This window comes from Trichoplusia ni, chromosome 25 (assembly GCF_003590095.1).
Source record: "Trichoplusia ni isolate ovarian cell line Hi5 chromosome 25, tn1, whole genome shotgun sequence".
NCBI classification, from domain to species: domain Eukaryota; kingdom Metazoa; phylum Arthropoda; class Insecta; order Lepidoptera; family Noctuidae; genus Trichoplusia; species Trichoplusia ni.
In genome coordinates, this window is record NC_039502.1 from 1,382,677 (window position 1) to 1,402,345 (window position 19,669).

The 19,669-nt window shown below is 37.3% G+C and overlaps 2 protein-coding genes across 5 annotated transcripts; both read right to left on the bottom strand.

Annotated features, from left to right (window-relative positions):
* Positions 1-295: 295 nt before the first annotated feature.
* Positions 296-14,293, bottom strand: LOC113505420 (iroquois-class homeodomain protein IRX-5-like). Of its 4 annotated transcripts, none has more exons than XM_026888094.1 (6): positions 13,917-14,293; positions 5,322-5,593; positions 4,984-5,163; positions 4,666-4,868; positions 4,223-4,506; positions 296-3,657 (listed from the first exon to the last, which is right to left on the bottom strand). In XM_026888094.1, exons 1-5 carry the CDS (start codon positions 14,062-14,064, stop codon positions 4,233-4,235), a joined length of 1,077 nt encoding a protein of 358 aa, XP_026743895.1. In that variant the 5' UTR covers positions 14,065-14,293; the 3' UTR covers positions 296-3,657; positions 4,223-4,232. The 4 variants fall into 4 exon arrangements, with proteins under 4 accessions (XP_026743895.1, XP_026743894.1, XP_026743897.1 ...); XM_026888093.1 differs by having other exon boundaries at positions 4,223-4,509; XM_026888096.1 differs by having other exon boundaries at positions 4,708-4,868; positions 13,917-14,292.
* Positions 14,294-15,152: 859 nt separating this feature from the next.
* On the bottom strand, positions 15,153-17,100 carry LOC113505407 (lipase 3-like). The gene has a single exon (XM_026888082.1). The coding sequence runs from the start codon at positions 17,066-17,068 to the stop codon at positions 15,281-15,283; it is 1,788 nt and encodes a 595-aa protein (XP_026743883.1). The 5' UTR covers positions 17,069-17,100; the 3' UTR covers positions 15,153-15,280.
* Between the last annotated feature and the right edge of the window lie 2,569 nt (positions 17,101-19,669).

Genomic DNA, 19,669 nt, shown 5'->3' on the forward strand with positions numbered 1-19,669 from the left:
GGAATTTTGTGATCCGACGATATTCAAATTAAATGTATCATCATGCAATTGTTGATAACCGTCATTTTCATAAGTAGCGTTTTAAAATTTAAATTATCTTGTATCCCACCCAGATCGTCTTGTCGCCAGCCGACTTGAAGCCCTAACTTCGAAGTTTAATAGACTTATTGAATAATTATAGCGAATATTCCAGTCAGTTGACTATGCTGGTTCAAAGTAAGTCTCTTTATGGTTAAATAGACTTACTAAGAAGCGAATAGTACCTACAAATTAAAGTTGCCTGCTTTTACTTTAATTTTGTCGCTTGACTTCAATATGTCTAGTAAACGAAATTACACAAAAGGTCTTAAGAAATAGAACATTTTTTTCACACACCGACGCCTCGAACAACCGATTCTTGGGACTCCAATACATTGGAATAAAAAAACAGTGGCAACTGATCATTATTTTAAATTTATTAATTGGTGATTTGCGTTCCTCCTACACACCCATAGTTGGAAAATTAAGAAAGTTCTTAATGCACTGGAGTCCTAAGTAAAAACAGTATTTCACTATTTAACCGCAAAACGTATACTTCTTAACATAAGATAGAAGTGCATGGCAGGCTTATAACTCTACCAAGATGATTCTACAAGTAAAATCGAAGTAATTCTGATTAGGTTTTGTATGGTAAAATGACCTAAATTATCACCAGTCAGGCTGTTTCGAAGTAAGCGGCACCTAAACGAAGTATTCCAAAATTTCTGAAAGCGTGTATCGGGTATCAAACATAATTGATGCGAGAATTAAGAACATTGATGATCATAATGAATTGATAAAGCTAGATTTTGATAAACGCAAGTTATACTCGAAATAAATCTTTCAAAATTGTATATTTACTCAAGTCGTGGTACCTCCCTCAATAATTTATCATGGTAATTATGTTGACATGTAATTATGTAAACTAACGATAGACCTTGATGCCTCATTGGTACTAACATATAACTAGAAGCTACAAAACTATATAACTAACATACACTATGTATGTATATCAACTATATACAAGGACAGGAGTTAATCTGATATACAAGTCTAACTAAAACGTAGCCCATACAGTCGTTCAACAGTAGCTTCTATAAAACGTTTTACATAGTCCTAGCTATCATACGGCAATTAGTGACGTAACTTATATAAATTCGCGTATTCTGAACACTGTAAAAAGTCTATGAACTCCTGTATGGAGTAAGCTGTTATAGTAAATGTGTTATGACAGAGTAAAAGTGACGAGACGCGTTACATTTTACTGAACACAGAAGATTCCCTCAGACACCTAATTCGTCACCTGTGTCTATAATAATGTGTTTTATATTAAAGTAAAAAAATATTTCGTAGCTTCTATAAAAATCGATATAAAATGTAACACGCCTATTAACTCTAATGATATCGAGAACTTCAAGTGGTTCATTAGGCATAATAATAGCCGGCTACATAGACACGTGCGTACCCTACTGTTACTTCATTCTATACCATATGATACAACATTAAGAAAACTTTTCCCGTAGACAGGCAGACTTGATTTTTTTATGATTATAGACACAAATATATAAGACAATTACGTTGATATACTCCACAATAGAGCGTATTGCGGTGTGTATTAAACAATTTAAAAATATATCCTAATTTCACTTATGTATTACATATTATTTTCATTATTATACTTATGGGTAAAACCAGCTATTAATGGGTTATACGTACAGAACCCGCTATTCATATTAACTTTACAATAGGAACGATACAAGCATAGTGAATACTTTAGATAGATAAGGATTACCAGTCTGTCATTCTAGTTATATATTACAGATGGCTACGAATTTGTATATAATAATATATTATGTATGTATTCGTGATTAAATTAGCTGCGGTTACAATGCCTACTTTAATAGTGCAGTTTCATAAATATTTTCTTACAATACTCATAAGTCATCACGTCTCTAGTCTCTACTATACAAAAGTTAGACATAAAAATCGATATTAGCTTTAAGTAACTTCAAAATGTGGATTCTTTACACAATTGTTACATTTCTGAGCAACAGAAGCCGCGACCGTGTGAAGTTGTACCTCGATATTGGAGTTCACGTTATTAAGAGATTTGTAAAACAAAGACTCTCGAGAAACCGTAGGCAAAGTATAAAGGATTTTTTTTTTTTAAGATCCCTGGTGGGATCGGCTGAGAAGAATATGTTTGTTTTTATGGACTGTATCCTGATATCAAAATTATTTTTGTTTATTATAAAAACATATATCATAAAACATGCACTATCAAAGCTTAAAGTTCTCACGGTAATATACATTTGAAAAAGAAAATATTAATGGGTCTTTGTATACTGACTTTTAACATACAAATATATAATATATATTTCCATCAATATTGATCAAGACTACGTAATATATTCAAGTCTGTTTAGTGAAAATTGTAGAAACATGTGGCTAACACCTAGCTAGATAAACGTTGTTATAGATGTTTCTTAGCAATAATTTACGGAATTAATATAGTTCTGACCAACTTTCAAGTGCTTATATACCACCACTGTATACCTACAAAGATGTTTTACCGTTGCTATGAGTAACGAAATAGTCGTCAAGTAAAGTAGAGACAATGGCTTTGTGGTCATTATATTTCCGTTTTCAGTCATTTTGCCTAACATGTTTAATTAACTTATAGTATTGATGTTTTAAGTTGTAATCTAATTTCTTTGACGACTACTACTGTTACACTGGTGTAAATGACACAAGTTAAATTGAGGCCATTCCTGTCGGCGCGCTCACTTGCGCGAAATCCAAAGAAGAGCGAGCAGGACAACAGGGGTGTGACGTCACAATTTATCATAGCAGTAGGTCAACAATACATTACACTACCATACCATAGATCAGCCCTCACGTAGATAAAATGTCTCGTAAATGAGTGAAAACAGAAACTGTTTTCAAAAGTTGTCTGAATATACTCTTATGAAATATTTTATTTATAAAAAGTTATATAGGGTAGCTATGTAAAACTGTTTAGTATACGTTAACATACGTTTATATATATGATATAACGAAGTTTTTAAAATACCTGTACCTACACGCCCTACGAAACGTTAAACTGTAAACTATGTATTTCGACATCAAATTACACATAATATACCCGAACATTTAAGACACAGAATAGCTTTTTTCTACGGTAAATGAAACAGTAAAAAGGTATCGGTCCGCACATCACATTGATTCATAAAATTGAATTGAAAAATAAGTATAAATCGATTAAATTATAAACGAAAATATCAGTCTGATACAGTTGAGACCTCTGAACAAAATACTAAGTGTAGAATTATCTAAACACTTTTTATCAATAGTGATGACTGGCCGTCTATATTGCCGTGAATTAAAAAAGAAGCGCTACAAAAAGTATCGTTACTTTCATTCAATAGGTACATAAAAAGTAAGACGGTGATTACATGTTTATGGTCAATAAGTGAGATTTCCCTTACTGGTCGCTGTTACGAAGCGACGACAAGTTATACGATAACACATCTACGATATTAAATCCTAAATTAGTGGAAGTTCGTAAACGTTAAATACCGCGTGTTGAACGTACAATTCCGATTGGCGGCGCTGCCTTGTCCATTACATACTGCGTGACTGTAACAAAAAAGAAAATTGTTAAAACATTTGTAAGCTTGTGCTTTATTGATTTATAAACTAACCAACTGTGGAACCCTACAATTAATAACGTGACGTCTCTTTGTGTTAGGATTTTGTACCCAAAGAGTAAATCAGAACCATATTATTGAGGCTCTACTATCTCTTTGTCACTCCACTGTATCTTATGAACCCTTATGTTGAATTTTTCCTACGTTTTTATACACTCATTTTCTTGTTTGTTTGTCGTTTAGGTTAGATTTTAGTAACTCAATTTTGAGGCACTACCCGATTAGCTAGCAGGCTGAAGCTTTCAGGGCAGCTTCAAACACGATGACATTGCAATTTACAACTATAAAAAGGTTGACCTATTTTGGTAAAATTTGAATGGCACTAGTGACATTGACTTAAAAATGTAGGTTTTTAGATTTTTTAAATCTATTTATTTACAAGTTATGCTTACTTTTGCTGCTATAACAAATTATGATAATAAACTAAGATTAACGTTTGTAATATAACGTTATCATTGAATCTGCAGTGTAGTTGTTATAAAAGTGTATAGTACCAGTGGGCCACTAGACGGGCACCTCCTCGGCCTCCTTCTCCCGCTGGCGCACGGCCACGGCGGTCTCCACCAGCAGGTAGAGGCACTTGAACTTGTCGCGCTCGCCGTCGCTGCTGGCGCCGCTGGGCACGACCTGCAGACGGCGGCGCAGCGGGTGCGGCAGCTGCGGCAGATGCGCCAGCTGCGGGTGCCAGCCGCCCGGCGCCGCCTCGCCGCTGCCGCCCGCCGCCGCCGCGCCGCCCTCCTCCGACTCCGACGTGCGCACCGTCACCACGCCCGCCGTCCTGCTGCAGGGGACTAGTGTTACAGGGGCACAGGTGGCTTCCAGCAGCCCGCCTCGCGGTCTGTGAGAAGCCATCTCTAACTTCTGACTACATTTTCAGCACCCCTTAAACTTTCGCCCTGTTTCGTGTTTAACAAAAGGACTCAAGTATTTAACCAACCCTCTGGCTGCGGGATGTAGTTCCCGATCCTCCGGTCCGTACCGTATGACAGACTGCCACACGGAGGGGTCGTATTTGACCTCTTCCTCCGACACGGCGCTCGACGAGTAGCCCTCCTCGCCGTCACCGATTTCGTCGCCGTCACTCCGGTATACCAGGAGCCCGTCGCTGTAGTCCTGTTCAGCACTGCGGTCAGCATCACCCTATTGATAAGGAACAAACAATTATATGAATTGCCCATAAGTAATGTCTACGTACACATGCGTAAAGCCATGGTGTCGTTGTCGTAAATGTTATACGATAATTTGGGAAATATACCTCAACCTCCACACCATCCCACGACGCAACGACGACACCGGAGGTGTTGGCATTTGAGCTGGTAGTACCGGGCTGCTTGCGGCCGCGGCGGGAGATCGTGTAATGTAAAGGATCGTGACCCTCGCGCCGTATCATCTCCGGCAAGATACGCCGCCGGGCGTTTATGAACCAGTTGCATACCTGCAAAAATGATAAAATATAAGTCTTCTAACATAATCAAATTAGGCACGAACTAATTGTCATTGAAAAAAAGTTGTGTTTTAACGGTGTTAGCTGTAAGTAAACTAATTAAAGATTCCTATAGAGCTTTAATGATTGAAAAAAGCTGAATTACGTACCTGTAAAACAGTTAAATTCGCTTCCTGACTCAAGGCAATCTTCTCAGTGTCGTTAGGATACGCGTTGTATCTGTGATCGTAGAGCCATTTCTTGAGTATCTTGACGGAGTGTTTGGCGAGGTTGCCGCGACGCTTGCGGATGGAAACGATGCCGGGCGGCGGGTTGGGCTGGCCGGCGTGCACGAGGCTGATGCGCCGCGATCGGTCCGCCTCGCCGTCCGTGCCGCTCTCGTTGTCGTCCGTGGATGATGTCGATGGAAATCGATCACGTACTGTAACAAAATACCTAATTCTATTTAAAAATATGTTACTGTTTGATCAGTAGGTCTACTAAACTACTTCTTCTAGGATCCGACAGGATCCAATACTGTTCTCAATTATAACATTTCTTTCTGTTAACATGTTCTGAGTATTGAGTACTCTCAAGAGAATCGAGTTCTGTTTTAACCCGAAACTAGCGCCAATCCCTGCACGTTTCAGGACAACGCTAGTTTGACAGCTAAAGAAGCTGATAAAATCGCTGCGTAATACTGATTTGGTTTGATAGTAACACTTCAAAACCAAATTGAGAATTGAATCAAATTCTAATCTATACTAAAGAGTTTGTTTGAACGCGCTAATCTCAGGAACTACTGGTCCAAATTGAAAAATCCTTTTTGTGTTGAATAGACCATTCATCGAGGAAGGCTTTAGGCTATAAACCATCACGATGCGACTAATAGGAGCGAAGATACAATGGAAAATGTGGAAAAAACAGGGAAGATATAAATCATAACTTATATCTTCTAACCACGCGGACGAAGTCGCGGGCAACGGCTAGTCCAAAATATAGCCAATCGAGTATAAGGCACTCTAGAGAGCAAGCCTGTGGTATATAAGTGAGTTTATTTTTTGCTGGATTGGCCCATATAATTGTTATTCATACAGCGCTGCAATATAACAATAAATAAATAATAAGTTCTCGTTTGGAAGACGATTTGGGGCTATTTAAGTTTGAACCAATGTTATTAAATATTTTGTTTTCCGTTTAATTACAGGCGATTTCAGGTTAAATTACGAAGCAAAATGAGGCCGTATTATAGCCACTTGAGCATTTCGATATTATTTACAAGTAAAGCTAAACTTTTGTAAAATCACAACGTATGTATTTTCAAAACACGCGTGACCCGATTCTATTGTCAACTCATGACTTTGGTAAATTATTAACATGTAGGTATGTCTAGGGTTGTCGAAGGAAGAAAATTTGCTTTGATAGAACGATAAGGGCTTTAATCTGTGGCATGTTCATTAAACCAAAGCTAAGGTTACGGTCCGTTGTCGGTTTCCGATTATGGATTAGTAGGAATGGATTTTTTAATAAATACCCTACTTCATTTCCCCGATTTTTTTGTCACAAAACCTTGGTTATATTTCATGAAATAAGTGTAACGGAACGGCAAAGTTCACTGCGCCGCAGAGTGCCATTTATTTTATAAAATACATTTTATTCTGAACGTGAGATTTGTACAGCTGTGACATCCCTATTTCTAACGGATAGTCAACATTTGTTTTGTGACGTCTGACGTGTGTCGCTTAGCGTATCTACCTATTTGTTTAGTCGGCATTTCTAGTAACAAGACCATTTACATATTCTTTTTTTTCATATTGATTGATAGGAAAGAGTTAGACATGAGAGAATGAGAGAACATAATAATATGCCAGGTCTATGACCTGATGATGAAAGTTATAAACGGAGTTGAAGATTTGCGTTGGTTTCCCTAAAACATTCTTTATTCTCAATATATTTTCATTTTTCTGCTAAAATATATATTTCTCGCCTGAACTTTGCATCTCAAGTCACAACTTTTACCAAAACCATTAACATCATAACCATCTTACAAATAAATGTTTATTTCTAATAGTAGGAAAAATCTGAAGAGAATATGTTCAAATCATTAAGGCCATATAATATTTTTTCCCTACTATTAGACCTACTATTTTTACCTATATCTATACTAATATATAAAGCTGAAGAGTTTGTTTGTTTGTTTGTTTGAACGCGCTAATCTCAGGAACTACTGGTCCAAATTGAAAAATTCTTTTTGTGTTGAATAGACCATTCATCGAGGAAGGCTTTAGGCTATGAACCATCACGCTGCGACTAATAGGAGCTAAGATACAATGCAAAATGTGAAAAATACCGGGCAGGTATACCTAAATTATAACATATCTTCTACCCACGGGGACGAAGTCGCGGGCAACAGCTAGTATATAAATATATTTATATATATATAGGTAAAAATAGTAGGTCTAATAGTAGGTATAAATATATTTATATATATTTATATATATATACATTAGGTAAAAAATAGTAGATGTATGTTTATAAGTGTTAATGTTTGTTAGCTTGCAAGTCACTTGTTTATTTCGAATATCGGGCGAAAGTTCAGGTCGCGACCTTATTATGTAAAGAGCTCACGAATAAAGGCCAATGAGTTCGTTACCACTAAGATGGAACCGAATATGCGAGCATCAATAACTTATTGTTGATTAATACATATAGACTATATAGAGAGAAATTGTATGTAGGATAAAAATATATTCGACGACGACTTCGTCATGACTGGTCGTATGTATGGCTAGGAATGGGACTCAAAGTCTTTACGACAATAACAACAACTTTCTAACGCTAGCTTTTAAGACCAATCGAGATACCAGCTGTAAAACCTTCGATATAAATAAATTAGCGACACGGGAGCATTAAGAAAAAAAAATATTTCGACAAATCTTTGATACCGTCTAGATAAAAGTGTAAATAATGCTTGGATATTTGCATTATTTATTGTTAAAGAATGGAGAACTGTGAATATAACAAACAAACTGAAAAAGTAAACACTATTACTAGTAAAGTAATGGCCTATTGTAAAAAAAAACAAGAGTTTTGTAAAGGGTTAAAAGACCCTTTCGAACTTAATTTTTTAGAGAATGTTTCCCGTTAAAAAGGGGACGAAAGAGATAAATAATTAATGTCATAAATAAAACACGTTACACGAAGGCATCTTGTACCCCTACCCACCCTCCTGCAGCCACTTTTTATACGTGAAGCTTATTTCTCAGGGTGTCATCTCGATCGTACCGACATTGCGTTAGTATGTGATGCGAGGCGGAAGTGGCTGGGGTGCGATCGATACGGGTGAACGACCGCGGGAGGGGGTGACGCAACGTCGCCAAGGACATCCGTATTTACCGACAGAACGGTGGCCTTACTATATCAAACTTGATTTGGCATTTGTGTACATTGCTCGCTGTACATTAAGGTTTTTTATAGAAAGAGTGCGTTTTAGTACGCAATGAAAACTCAGGCTTTATTAATTTCCAGGCCTCAGAACCCTTACGGAAATGTTTTTTTACGCTTGTGCTACTCGATTCTTAGCCGAGAAACAAAGTAAACAGTTTTCGAAGGTCAGTTAGGCAGTTGCCCTATATAAAACACACCCATGAATACCGTAACTATGAAAATCAATTTCAAAACAATCTCAGAAAGGTTGAGCAGAAAATAGATCTGTATTTTAGTTGTAATATGTATCAATTCGAACAAAGTGTGGAACCGTGTTCCAGATCCGCTTATGTCCTTCGAGAAGCGGCCTCCTAGATAGTCAAGAATGACTGACATCTGATACGTCACTTGACGTGTTCAAAGACCGGTTGGTGAGTAGATTAGTTAAGATGTACAGGATGTCGCAAGGTTGACTAATGTTTGGTTGTCGAAGGTAAGTGAAACGAGAAGATCTCCAACAAATAAGGCAATCTTTAGGAAAACATCTTATTTTTTAATTATGCTACAGAAGATAGGGCCGTATTGTAATAATAGTGTGCGAAAATGTAGTACGTATCTCGAAATCAGGTAATTTCCATCAAGGAGTCGATATTTTAAATCTAACAACGTTCATTTATCAGGAAACTAATTCAGGAGGTAACAGGAACAGCAATATTCTGATGTACCCGCACTGTATTTACGTCACGTATTCGCGTATTGTTTTACAATTGAACACGCGGAACACATTGTGGCGCGGGTACCACGTACAACGTAGATAATATACATGTTTTGTTAGACGACCCCACTCAACTGGGGTATTGTTTTTGGTAATTCAGTGGAAGACTTGAGTTATAGCGTTCATTGAAGCCAATCATATTGGCAATAGCTCTTGCATGATATAAAACCCTTTCATTAAATCAGGTCAGTAAAATCGAAACACTTTTATAGTATTGGCTACTGCATTTCCGACTATGAAGATTATTCATAGCAATACTCGAGTCGTCAGATTAATTCCTAACATTATACACTATGTTTAAACAAAATGTGATGATTAAGTCATAACACACAGAAGTAATGTTTTGACGACTAATAGAAACCTAAGTTAGGCATATCTGTGCATATTATTGTAACGTTATAAATATTGTTTTCTTTCAAGTATAAGTGATAATGTAGGTGTGTTTATAGACAGGAAACTCATAGGTGTTGTGACTATGTATGTATATGTCTAGACTGTAGCAAACATTGACTATGCGAGCGCGAGGTACTACTCGCAGTAATCGATGCAGCAGTTCCGTTGTAAACTGTACCACGCCTGTGCAAGGTACCTACAGTGCTACCGCACTTGCAATCAAAGAGGGGTTCGTGAATTAAATTTCTTTATACTAAGTAATTGATTCATTAAACTTTTTTCGCATTGTAGACTAGCGCTTGCACCCACCAGCGTAGGTACAATTATTTAATGTTAGATGATTAATCATCAGTTCTATTTATGGTTTGGTAAAGTTTTAAGTTAATATCCGAAATTACCTATGTTTAAGCTGTAGTTATCGTTTTTTACGACCGAAAATCTAGTTGTTTAGCATAATTGTACGATTAACTACTAGACAGTGATTAATAAGACGAAGTCCATGATTTTGTTTGCATAATGAGTCCTTACAGGAACAACGACTTGACGTCGTCGGCCTTACATCGTTTTGTTATTCAAATGTCTGTATTACCATTAAAGTACCTAGTAAGCTTCATGCATATTTGGTAAACATGCATTTAACTATATCACTCTATTGGACTCCTACGTAACGGCAGCAACTTGCCTTTTATCCCGTAAAATAATTGAAATACCTACGTATTGGCACGTTGGCCTAGTTTCAAATAACCTATGCATCTGTATCGAAACTATAAACAAACATGTACAAGTAAGTAACTACTAAGTTATTTGGAGCAAGTAGAGATGCTAATAGCTACTAAGAGTTAAAACGTCGTTTATGAGCATTCCAGATTTGAAAGTTGTGAAGAAAATAGTTCTTTACCCTATTAGCAATTAACAAAAGCTTTTTACTATAAATTCATATAACAAATCTATTTCATAACACCGACTGGATAAAGGGTGTTTATTCAAACTGTAGAGTCTGAAATAATAGGCCGGGAACAGAGAGTCGACTCAAACAAAACCGGAACACAATCTAAACATCTGCTCGGGACAGCCGCCAAGATAAGAGCCGGCGACATTATAACAGAGCCTGTTTAGTGCTACGTCAAGTTGCGTAAACTGCATTTGTGGTAATGCAATACCTTGTTGCGAAGTGTTGCAACCGCCGCTAAACTGTAGGCACTAATTGAGCGTGCTCGGCTGTTTGTGTTCCTTCCTTGATTGTTGGGATGTACAATACCTACTTGTCATATTAAGTTTAATTTATTCTTATCTAAAAAAAAAAAACGTCGCCTGCATTAAGGAATTTAATTCTAGCGGGTAGTTTTAAAAACATCAAAATCACTTGCTCTACACACACCCAGACTAAGGACAAGCATTCGTAGATCACAAAAATGCTAGACCTACGCGGGATCGAACCCGCGACACGTCGCGCCCACTGCGTTTGGTGTTGTGACCTCAACCAGCTACAATTAAGGTTTAAATAATGATTACTCTGTTTGGTTGGATCACTTAGTAAAAACGAGTGACATAACGATATTAACCAGTATGGTGTATGGTAATATAATATACACAAATTTTGAACAACTGATGGATTCTATTGTATGAAGGGTACAATAACAGGCATTTTACGATATTTAGAATTGCCACAAATAATATGCTAAACTAAGCTTTCAGTTTGTGTCAGTATTTTTTTTGTATTAGTAAATGGACGGATGTGTTTTTTTTTATATTTGCCAACGCACAAATGCAATATTTTGGGCAATAGTATTCCATATTCTATAATGTGGTACTTATGAGACGTATATTGAGATAAAGTTTATTCTGCGCTTACATTAGCGTGCGGAAGTTCGTCAATTTATATTGCCGACAAATTCGTCGCTAAGATAAATAAAGTGCTTAAGTAGGTTTGCTATAAATTGAATAATCAACTATGAGATAATATGTATAATTACTTAATTACTATAGGTTATGTGAAAGCGTACATTTCTTGCGAGGATAGATAAGCAATAAAATTAACCGTCGAAATATTGCCTCTAAAAACAGAGAAACATATGACATATATTTTTAGGTAGGTTTAAAAATATTTGGTTATAATCATGGTTCATAAGCCTTGAACTCATCTCATATTTTATTTTTAGTTATAACAGGGAGGTATGTTACCCAAATCTTGTTAACCCAATTATGGCAATCCATCAATCATTTTGACTGCACAACTCGCTCATATAGAGATCTTAAGCATTTACAGAGAATTTAGCACCTAAAAAGGATGTAGGGAAAAAAAGTATCTGTAATAGAAATACATGCATATGATCAGCACAATTAAAATTGTTTGCTTGTTTGAGTTTCTAATATTGTGTTGTACAACTGTTGCTATCCCAATTATTTATTAATCAGTATAGGACAACAGCAGTTCAGGAGGCATAAGAAAGTCTTTAAGTAGGTTTCTTAAGCTTCATCATCATCAGCCTTTAGTAGTCCACTGCTGGACATAGGCCTCCCCTAATGTACGCCATAGCACCCTGTCTTCGGCATTCTTAAGCTTAGTTTAGCTTAAATTAAGTTTTTAGTTGAATAGTACAGAAAACTACTTTTTAATAACATAATAATATTAAGGCCACTATGCATGTCACAACTGTCATCATAGTTATCGAAGAATTGAAGTTAAGAAGAGAACTCAACAACCTGTTGGGTTCTCTGTTCTTCTGTTGTTTTCTGGGTTAGAGAGATCAAGGAACACAGTAACATGAATCAAATGTTAAAGTTATCAGATTATTTCTTAAGAATATAAAAAATCTTAAATTTGAAAGTATTGTTTCTCTGGAAATAATTGTTTATTGTAATTTGAGAAATGCTTTAGATGAAATAATATAGTTGCATAGGGTCTAGGTTCTTTTATTTAAATTTATAATTGTCTAGGTGTGCATTAAAAAAGTTATTTAAAATACTGTACCAAATGTACAATAAAATTATAAACACCAGCCTTTTTTAAATATACATATCATTCATAATTTTTCAATAAATATAAATGTTAAAGATTACAAAAAAAATACATTTTATATTGTAAGAATTTGTAAGCCTAGCATTCTAAATGAATGTTTAATATTGAATGATTGATTGACCACATATGATTTGAATATACCATGATTTTGGTATTTCAATCTGGGTACTAGGTTACCTAAATGACTATAGTCTAGAAAATTATATAGGAAAACGCAAATAGACCATGTCGCATAAGCATAAAATATTTAAATAACAGTATGTTCATTACATTACTATTATAAGGCCAAAAGTTTGAACATGATGTTTTTTTCATCTGACTAGTTTTAAAATTATACTCCAAATACCAATAATTTAATCAAAAAAGATTTATGCGTAATTATCAAATAAGTATCAGCAGTTTTATGAGTGCTAGAAAAATCCAAACAAGCAAACTTCAAAAAGTATCAAAATAGCATTATCAACAAAGCGACGGTGGCGCCGTCTAGTATGCCGCGTGATTGAACTAAAATTGACTTTATTAAATGGCGGACATCTTATGTAGGTACAATGACTGCTGTCATTTTACTGTCATCGCGACATGTTACAAAAGTCAAAGGGAATCCAATAACAACAACAAACACAATGAAAACTTTTCCGTGAATGTAAATGTCTACCATCAATATGTAACATATTTAAAGTTATGAACTGTACAATGCACATATCGATCGTGCTGACGCGGTTGATCATTACGTAGGTCACAAATGGATGGTCTAAAAATAACCCAAGCACGTGCCAATTTAGCAATAAGAGCTAAAATACTTCGACTTACATAATACCTCAAAACAGGGAACAAATCATTTACAGGATTTACTTTTACTTCGCCCATATATTCTAAAAATGTATTCTAGCTATATGTACCCCAGCTAATGATAAGCAATGTGGCGCATTGGCGCCATTTTCCTTTCGTAAGATCGGGCTCCTAGGTGACGTAATAGACCTAATTTCCTACAGTTGTGAATCCTAGAGAGTTAATATGGATCGGGGGTTTGTTTTTAATGTAGTTTTCTTTATAAAAATGCTATGTTTTGGAATAAATGTCACCTTGACGTATCACGTCAATTTGACAAGCATGGCGGAAACGTGGCGTCGTTTTGATTTTGGACCGGCTCACCTCCAGGGGATGTTGAATGTTGTCTGTTTGTAACTCGAGCGGTTCTGATCATGTCTCTGGCAAGGTCTCTGACGTCGTGACGTTGCTGGTACGCCATTTCGGGCCGGTCGCGTTGTTCTTGTGATAGACCGGCCGTGGGAGGTAACATCGTTGATCACTCAATCCATGCGAACACTTCTTTCTACACTCAGTCACTAGTACACAAATATAAACCTGTCCATATAGTTAAATATGTTTCGTAGTATCACTCAAAATGATAAAAACAAAAATAATTCAGCTCATCTACGCACAGCAAACCGAACAGAGCGCGACTGTCGGACGGGGGACGGCGGGAAGCTACAGCGCCGCCGCACCTCTGTCTCTTTCTATCTTACATAAATATGTATTCTTTTCTCACTTGCTCGACAACGATTGGGTGACAGATGCAAGTGTATATGTCAAAACAAAGCGTGGGCTGTTTAAATGTCAAACATTCAACCGTTTTGTGTAGTGACATCTATAGAAAATTTGGCGAATCATTAGAAAAATGGGCACAAAGATATTTTAGCACTGTTTTCACCGCCTTCTGAACTCATTGAGTAATACAGTCGAGTCGTAGATTACCCGTAGGATACGAAAATAAACACTCAATGATTTGAATGTTATCACTAGCTTTAATTAAAATCAATTAATTAATTGTTTTGGAAGTACGAATGTAAAACAGATTTCACGGCTACTTTTAATTTTATTTGTAATCATAAAGGTAAGTAGCCAATATGTAGAAAGGAAATTACTTATGGGGTTAGCTAGAAACTGCTTATTAAAGAATAATATATGATTAGGGTTTTAAATATTTTTTTATGCAAAACAACGCAATCGATTCTATTGTTTTTTGTGCTTAAGTAATATAGTTTATTATTATATTCTTAATTTACACATATTTTAGTCTTAAGTTACATGTACACCATGTTTCTTATAACTTTTTCTATACCTAATAATTATAATCATGGGCTAAACGAGCTACTTATGTACCTACTTGTCGTTTGAAAATCAAGATAATATCGCAGTTCTTATTTTTGCTTGCTCTCATCTTACGTTTCCATGTAAGTAACTACTTAAATACAATATGTTATTTACATTTGATGGTTGTTTAGTTTCTTTATTGATTTACTCACAGGCGAATACTTTCAGCGCAGTCAGTTTTGTTCTTAACTAGTTCCTAGCAATAGATGTAACGTTAGATCAATAAAAATGCTATTTTAAGTAATGGACGGATTTATTTAATCGCCAGAGAGGTAAAAAATAACTTAATTAAGTATGTAAAAAAAGATACATCTAAGTATTTCAAAATAATAATTTATACAGTCCTCTTGGATAAAATATGATCAATGGATGTTCTTCATGGATTCAATGATGCGGGTGTAGACTACTTCAGGAGCCTTGGTCGAGAACTGGAAGTCCATGTTGCTGAAGTGATCGACAGGCACCTTGTAGGCTTCTGTTACGTTGGGGAGCTCTTTCTGTAGTCTCATCACGTCCTGAGGATGAGCGAGCCAGTCCTCTGTGCTGTAGTAGAGAGTCACGGGGGCTTGCACCATTGTCATATCGTATTTAGGCGGCTCCAGTGTGCCGTACGCCTGCTGGTTCATCTCGGCACCGTAGTCGAATCTTCTGAATTCCTGGGAAGCAACGCCTTGGCCGTATTGCCTGATAACCTTAGTAGAAGTACCAGCTGGCAAGTGTCTCATCACAATGGGGAGCATGTTGGCATCCATACCGTCGACATTAACACCAGCCATCACGAAGTTCAAGTTAGAGCAGACTTTCTTGCAACCAATTTCACTCTCGCACAAAACGCCGCCGATGGTGTGAATCAACTCCTTGCTAGGAGTAAAGGCACCGTATCCAAATTGAGTTTTCAGCCTTTGCTGGAATTGGCTCGTTGGTGCAATCATACGGAACAACGGGCTACGTACGTTTGACATGTATACCATAGGTGACAGGGCGTACATCATGATGATCTTGTTGTTGTATTCAGGTCGGGTGGCAGTCAACGCGAAAAAGGCTGTGGTTCCCTGCGAGTGACCGATGTAGTAAAGTTTTTCTTGTTGCGAAATTTCCAAAGCATAATCGATCATAGCCGGCAAGTCGTGGAGAGCGATTTCATCGTTGCTGAATTGCCAGAAGTCCCACACAGCTGGGCTCTTGCTCACGTGACGTCTCGAATACTTGTTACCACGGGCGTTACCGAGCCATACATCGTAGCCTGCGTCGGACAGCATGTAGGCAAGGGATTTACCAGGGCCCATAAGTAACCAGTCATCAGCACTTCCGAGGACTCCGTGCATCAAGAACACGACAGGTCTCTTCTGAACGTCACGTACCAGCTTTTTAGGAGGCATTCTGAAGACAGTGAGGATGTATCCATCATCGGTGGTGATGGTATGTTCCTCAATAGGGTACTGGTACTTTTGGGCCAGCTGAGTGGCGTTGAGCAGAGCATCTTCGTTGTTTTCTTGTCTGGCGATTTCAAACACTTCGTGGAACTTGGTCTTGTCGGTTTCTTTAATGTGCGTCATAGCATTACGAGCGTCACCGAAGATTTTCTCGATATCTTTCTCGTTCTGCACGGGAGCGTTGGGACCTGCAGCCATTTGTATTCCACTCCAGATAATGGCGTCTCCGAAAGCTTGGACATTCGGGGTGTCTTGGTTCATGACTGTGTTCTGGAGAACGGGGTTCCACATTTGGCTCTCATCTTGCAGAGTGGCTTCCTGGTTGACGTTGTATCTAATTTCCTTAGATTCCTGAGAGCTGCCGCTGTTTGAGTGGCGGTGAGTCTTCTGGTGATGGTGGTTATGCCAGTATATCGGGCGTCTGTAGACGAAGCGCTGTTCTTGGGAGTCTTGGGTAGGCATGTTCCGGTAGGCGTGCTGGTACTGCGCAACACCCACAACAGGCTGCTCACGGAGCTCTTGGCTCTGAGACCAATCGCGGTTCTGCTGGTTCTGGAGTGTAAGTTGGCGCTGGTTCCATTGTTGACGTTGCTGTTGGTCGATGTACTCGAGCGGCTGGATATCGAGGTCGTCGACGATACGCCCCTGCTGCTTGAAGATGCTGCCCGAGATGCCTTGGGCGAGAGCGAGGCAGATCAACGCACAAGCTGCCTTCATCTTGCCTGTTTGATGTGTGTCGAATTAAAGAAATGTCCAGCTTTTATATACTATATTTTGTGAATTCAGCTAAACTCTGCATGCATGTGAGTGTGGACGTTACACGGTAAATGCAGTGTAATCATTGTACTGTACGCGATGTGTGTGTCTCACAAACAAGTCATACCTACATTCGATATAATACAATATTACGAAATACATACGTTGCACTTCACGGCTATTGTCCTATCCTGGGTAGGCTGAGATGTTTAAACTTATTGATTTTTTTTTGCACTTACATATTACTCGTAAGGCATTTACTAAGTCTTTTATTATTAATGATTTCAACCAACGCCGAGGGCTCGGCGGTTGTGAAGTCTGACTCTCGCTTAAATATACGCCCTGGGCCCGTTAGCTGCCTGAGCCAGAGTCCCGGGATCGCTAAGGCATACTCTGCGTGACTCAGGTTTAAGTAATGTGCTAAGCCTAATTTAAACCTAGGAACTATTTCAGTCGTCTTCCTAAAGACTGTCCCGACAACGATTTACATGCTATTTTATCTAGCTAGCTGCGCCTATCCGGCGAAGTTAAGATTAAGATGAAATCAATATAAGTAATACGAGAAGATACTCTAATCAGTGATTAAAACATTTTGAAATTCTTATACTATACTAAAACTAGCCTTTACCCTTTTTGGGATGTCAGGCCAAACAAAATTTCATAACAGGCAGGTACTCAATCTGAAAAATATCTATAAATTATCTTTACACTAATATAATACATGCGAACAATTTAGTTTGAATGTATATGATTACGTCACTAGAACTCATTTACAAGACAATCTAAATAATTTTAATTTAATTTATTGAAATTATGTAACTACTCCTACTATGTCAACCTCACGCCATCCCTACTATCCCTACTATATCCTTACTATATATAATATTATAAATGTGAAAGTAACTCTGTCTGTCTGTCTGTCTGTTACGATTTCACGTGTAAACCACTGAACTGATTTTAATGAAATTTTGTACAGAGATAGAGTTGACCTTGAGAAAGAACATAGGATAGTTTTTATCCCGGACTTTTGAAGAGTTCTCTTGGAAACGCGATATAACCGACAACGACGCGGGCGAAGCCGCGGGCGAAGCCGCGGGCGAAAAGCTAGTCATCGAATATAGATTAAAAAGGCAAACAGTAGCAGTTTGCGCAATGGATGTTGTGTTATGGTGTACCATTTCGACCCAATTCATAGGTAAACATAATGTAGATTTCATTCTGGCTAATAACTCGTACCCGTAAGATACTCGCAGACGTTGCAGACACTTTAGGATTTTGTGTTTAGATAGGATCTGGTATAATCTATGTAACACTTCCATGAGTGTAATACTGGCATGTGAGTAATACAATTCAAGGCATAAAAAATCAAACGAAAATCTTTAATCTCAAATTAGTCGTTCGTCTACTCTGAGAAGAATCTTTGCCTGTTAGTGTTACAAATAAAAAAAAACATTTCTTATTTATTTTTATAGGTCTAGTAACTTTTAGGTCTATAATATGTATGAGAAGATAAATTCTCGTTGTTAAGCCTGAAATATGTAATTGTTTCCTGTTTTGTTTTAACGCCTTAATAAACGCCTTACACTTTTCTGTATCATGCATACAGAAAAGTGTGCGATTATATTGAGAAATACATAAACTTTATTTGATATGATTTGATGTAATTATACCTAGCAGGTAACGGAGTAATACATCTATCGTCTAGTCATACTGTAGCGCTGCACACGTCACCTGTCTATAAGGGGTTCTATTACCGCGTGAGACAGGTATACATAAATGTGATTGATTGTTCCATAATGTTGTAATTTTCAAAGAACTTATTTTGAATTTCAAGCAATTATACAATTATTGTAACTGTTTTATATTTTATTGTGAAATAATAAAGTTTCATGTTGTTCGTTTTCAGTGCAACAATAACAAAAACATTACAAGAATACATTCATTCAGCGCATATAAAACACTCGTACTTAGAAGTTACATTCTACAAATCCTTGTTACAAGCAGGGATCGAACCCGCAGCCAGGGACCGGCCGGATACTCATTGAAAGGGTTTTTGAAGGGGTTTTTTTAAGCGCTTCAAGAAAAAACCCTATGACATATGTTACACCTTCGAACGGATTACTGGAACCCTGTTCCGAACAGGTTACCCTTTCACTACCCTGTAACACTGTAACAGGGTAACCCACTCCAACCTAAGACAATGTAATATGCACTCTTTATCATAGACATTAGTTTGAAAATAGTATAACCACGAGCGCACGTGACATCTTACCGCCCAGCGGCGCCATTGTTGCATTTACCGAACAACTTGTAAACATGGAATAAAAATCATTGTGTATATGATCTTACAGTTTAATTTTGCTTGTCGCACATTTCAAACGTTGTAATATATATTTTTCGTGTCTATACTTGTAGACCAGGGTCGATAATTTTTAAAACCAAAAAAATAATAGTAGGATGAAACCTATTAGAAAAGGAGGGGAATATTATAAAAATGAAAGGAAAAATAATTTACGGGCGATCTGAGGTCGGGAAGGGGGTGGGAGAGACGTTTGAAGAGTA

What these genes read in the sequence shown, in the direction of transcription:
- LOC113505407 (XM_026888082.1), bottom strand. Translation starts at nt 17,068, where the DNA reads ATGAAGGCAGCTTGTGCGTTGATCTGCCTCGCTCTCGCCCAAGGCATC.
- LOC113505420 (XM_026888093.1), bottom strand. Translation starts at nt 14,064, where the DNA reads ATGTTACCTCCCACGGCCGGTCTATCACAAGAACAACGCGACCGGCCC. An exon ending in ACATTCAACATCCCCTGGAG is followed by an intron (nt 5,594 to 13,916) that starts GTGAGCCGGTCC and finishes ATTTTGTTACAG; the next exon opens with TACGTGATCGATTTCCATCG. An exon ending in CTACATCCCGCAGCCAGAGG is followed by an intron (nt 4,510 to 4,665) that starts GTTGGTTAAATA and finishes AGTCCCCTGCAG; the next exon opens with CAGGACGGCGGGCGTGGTGA.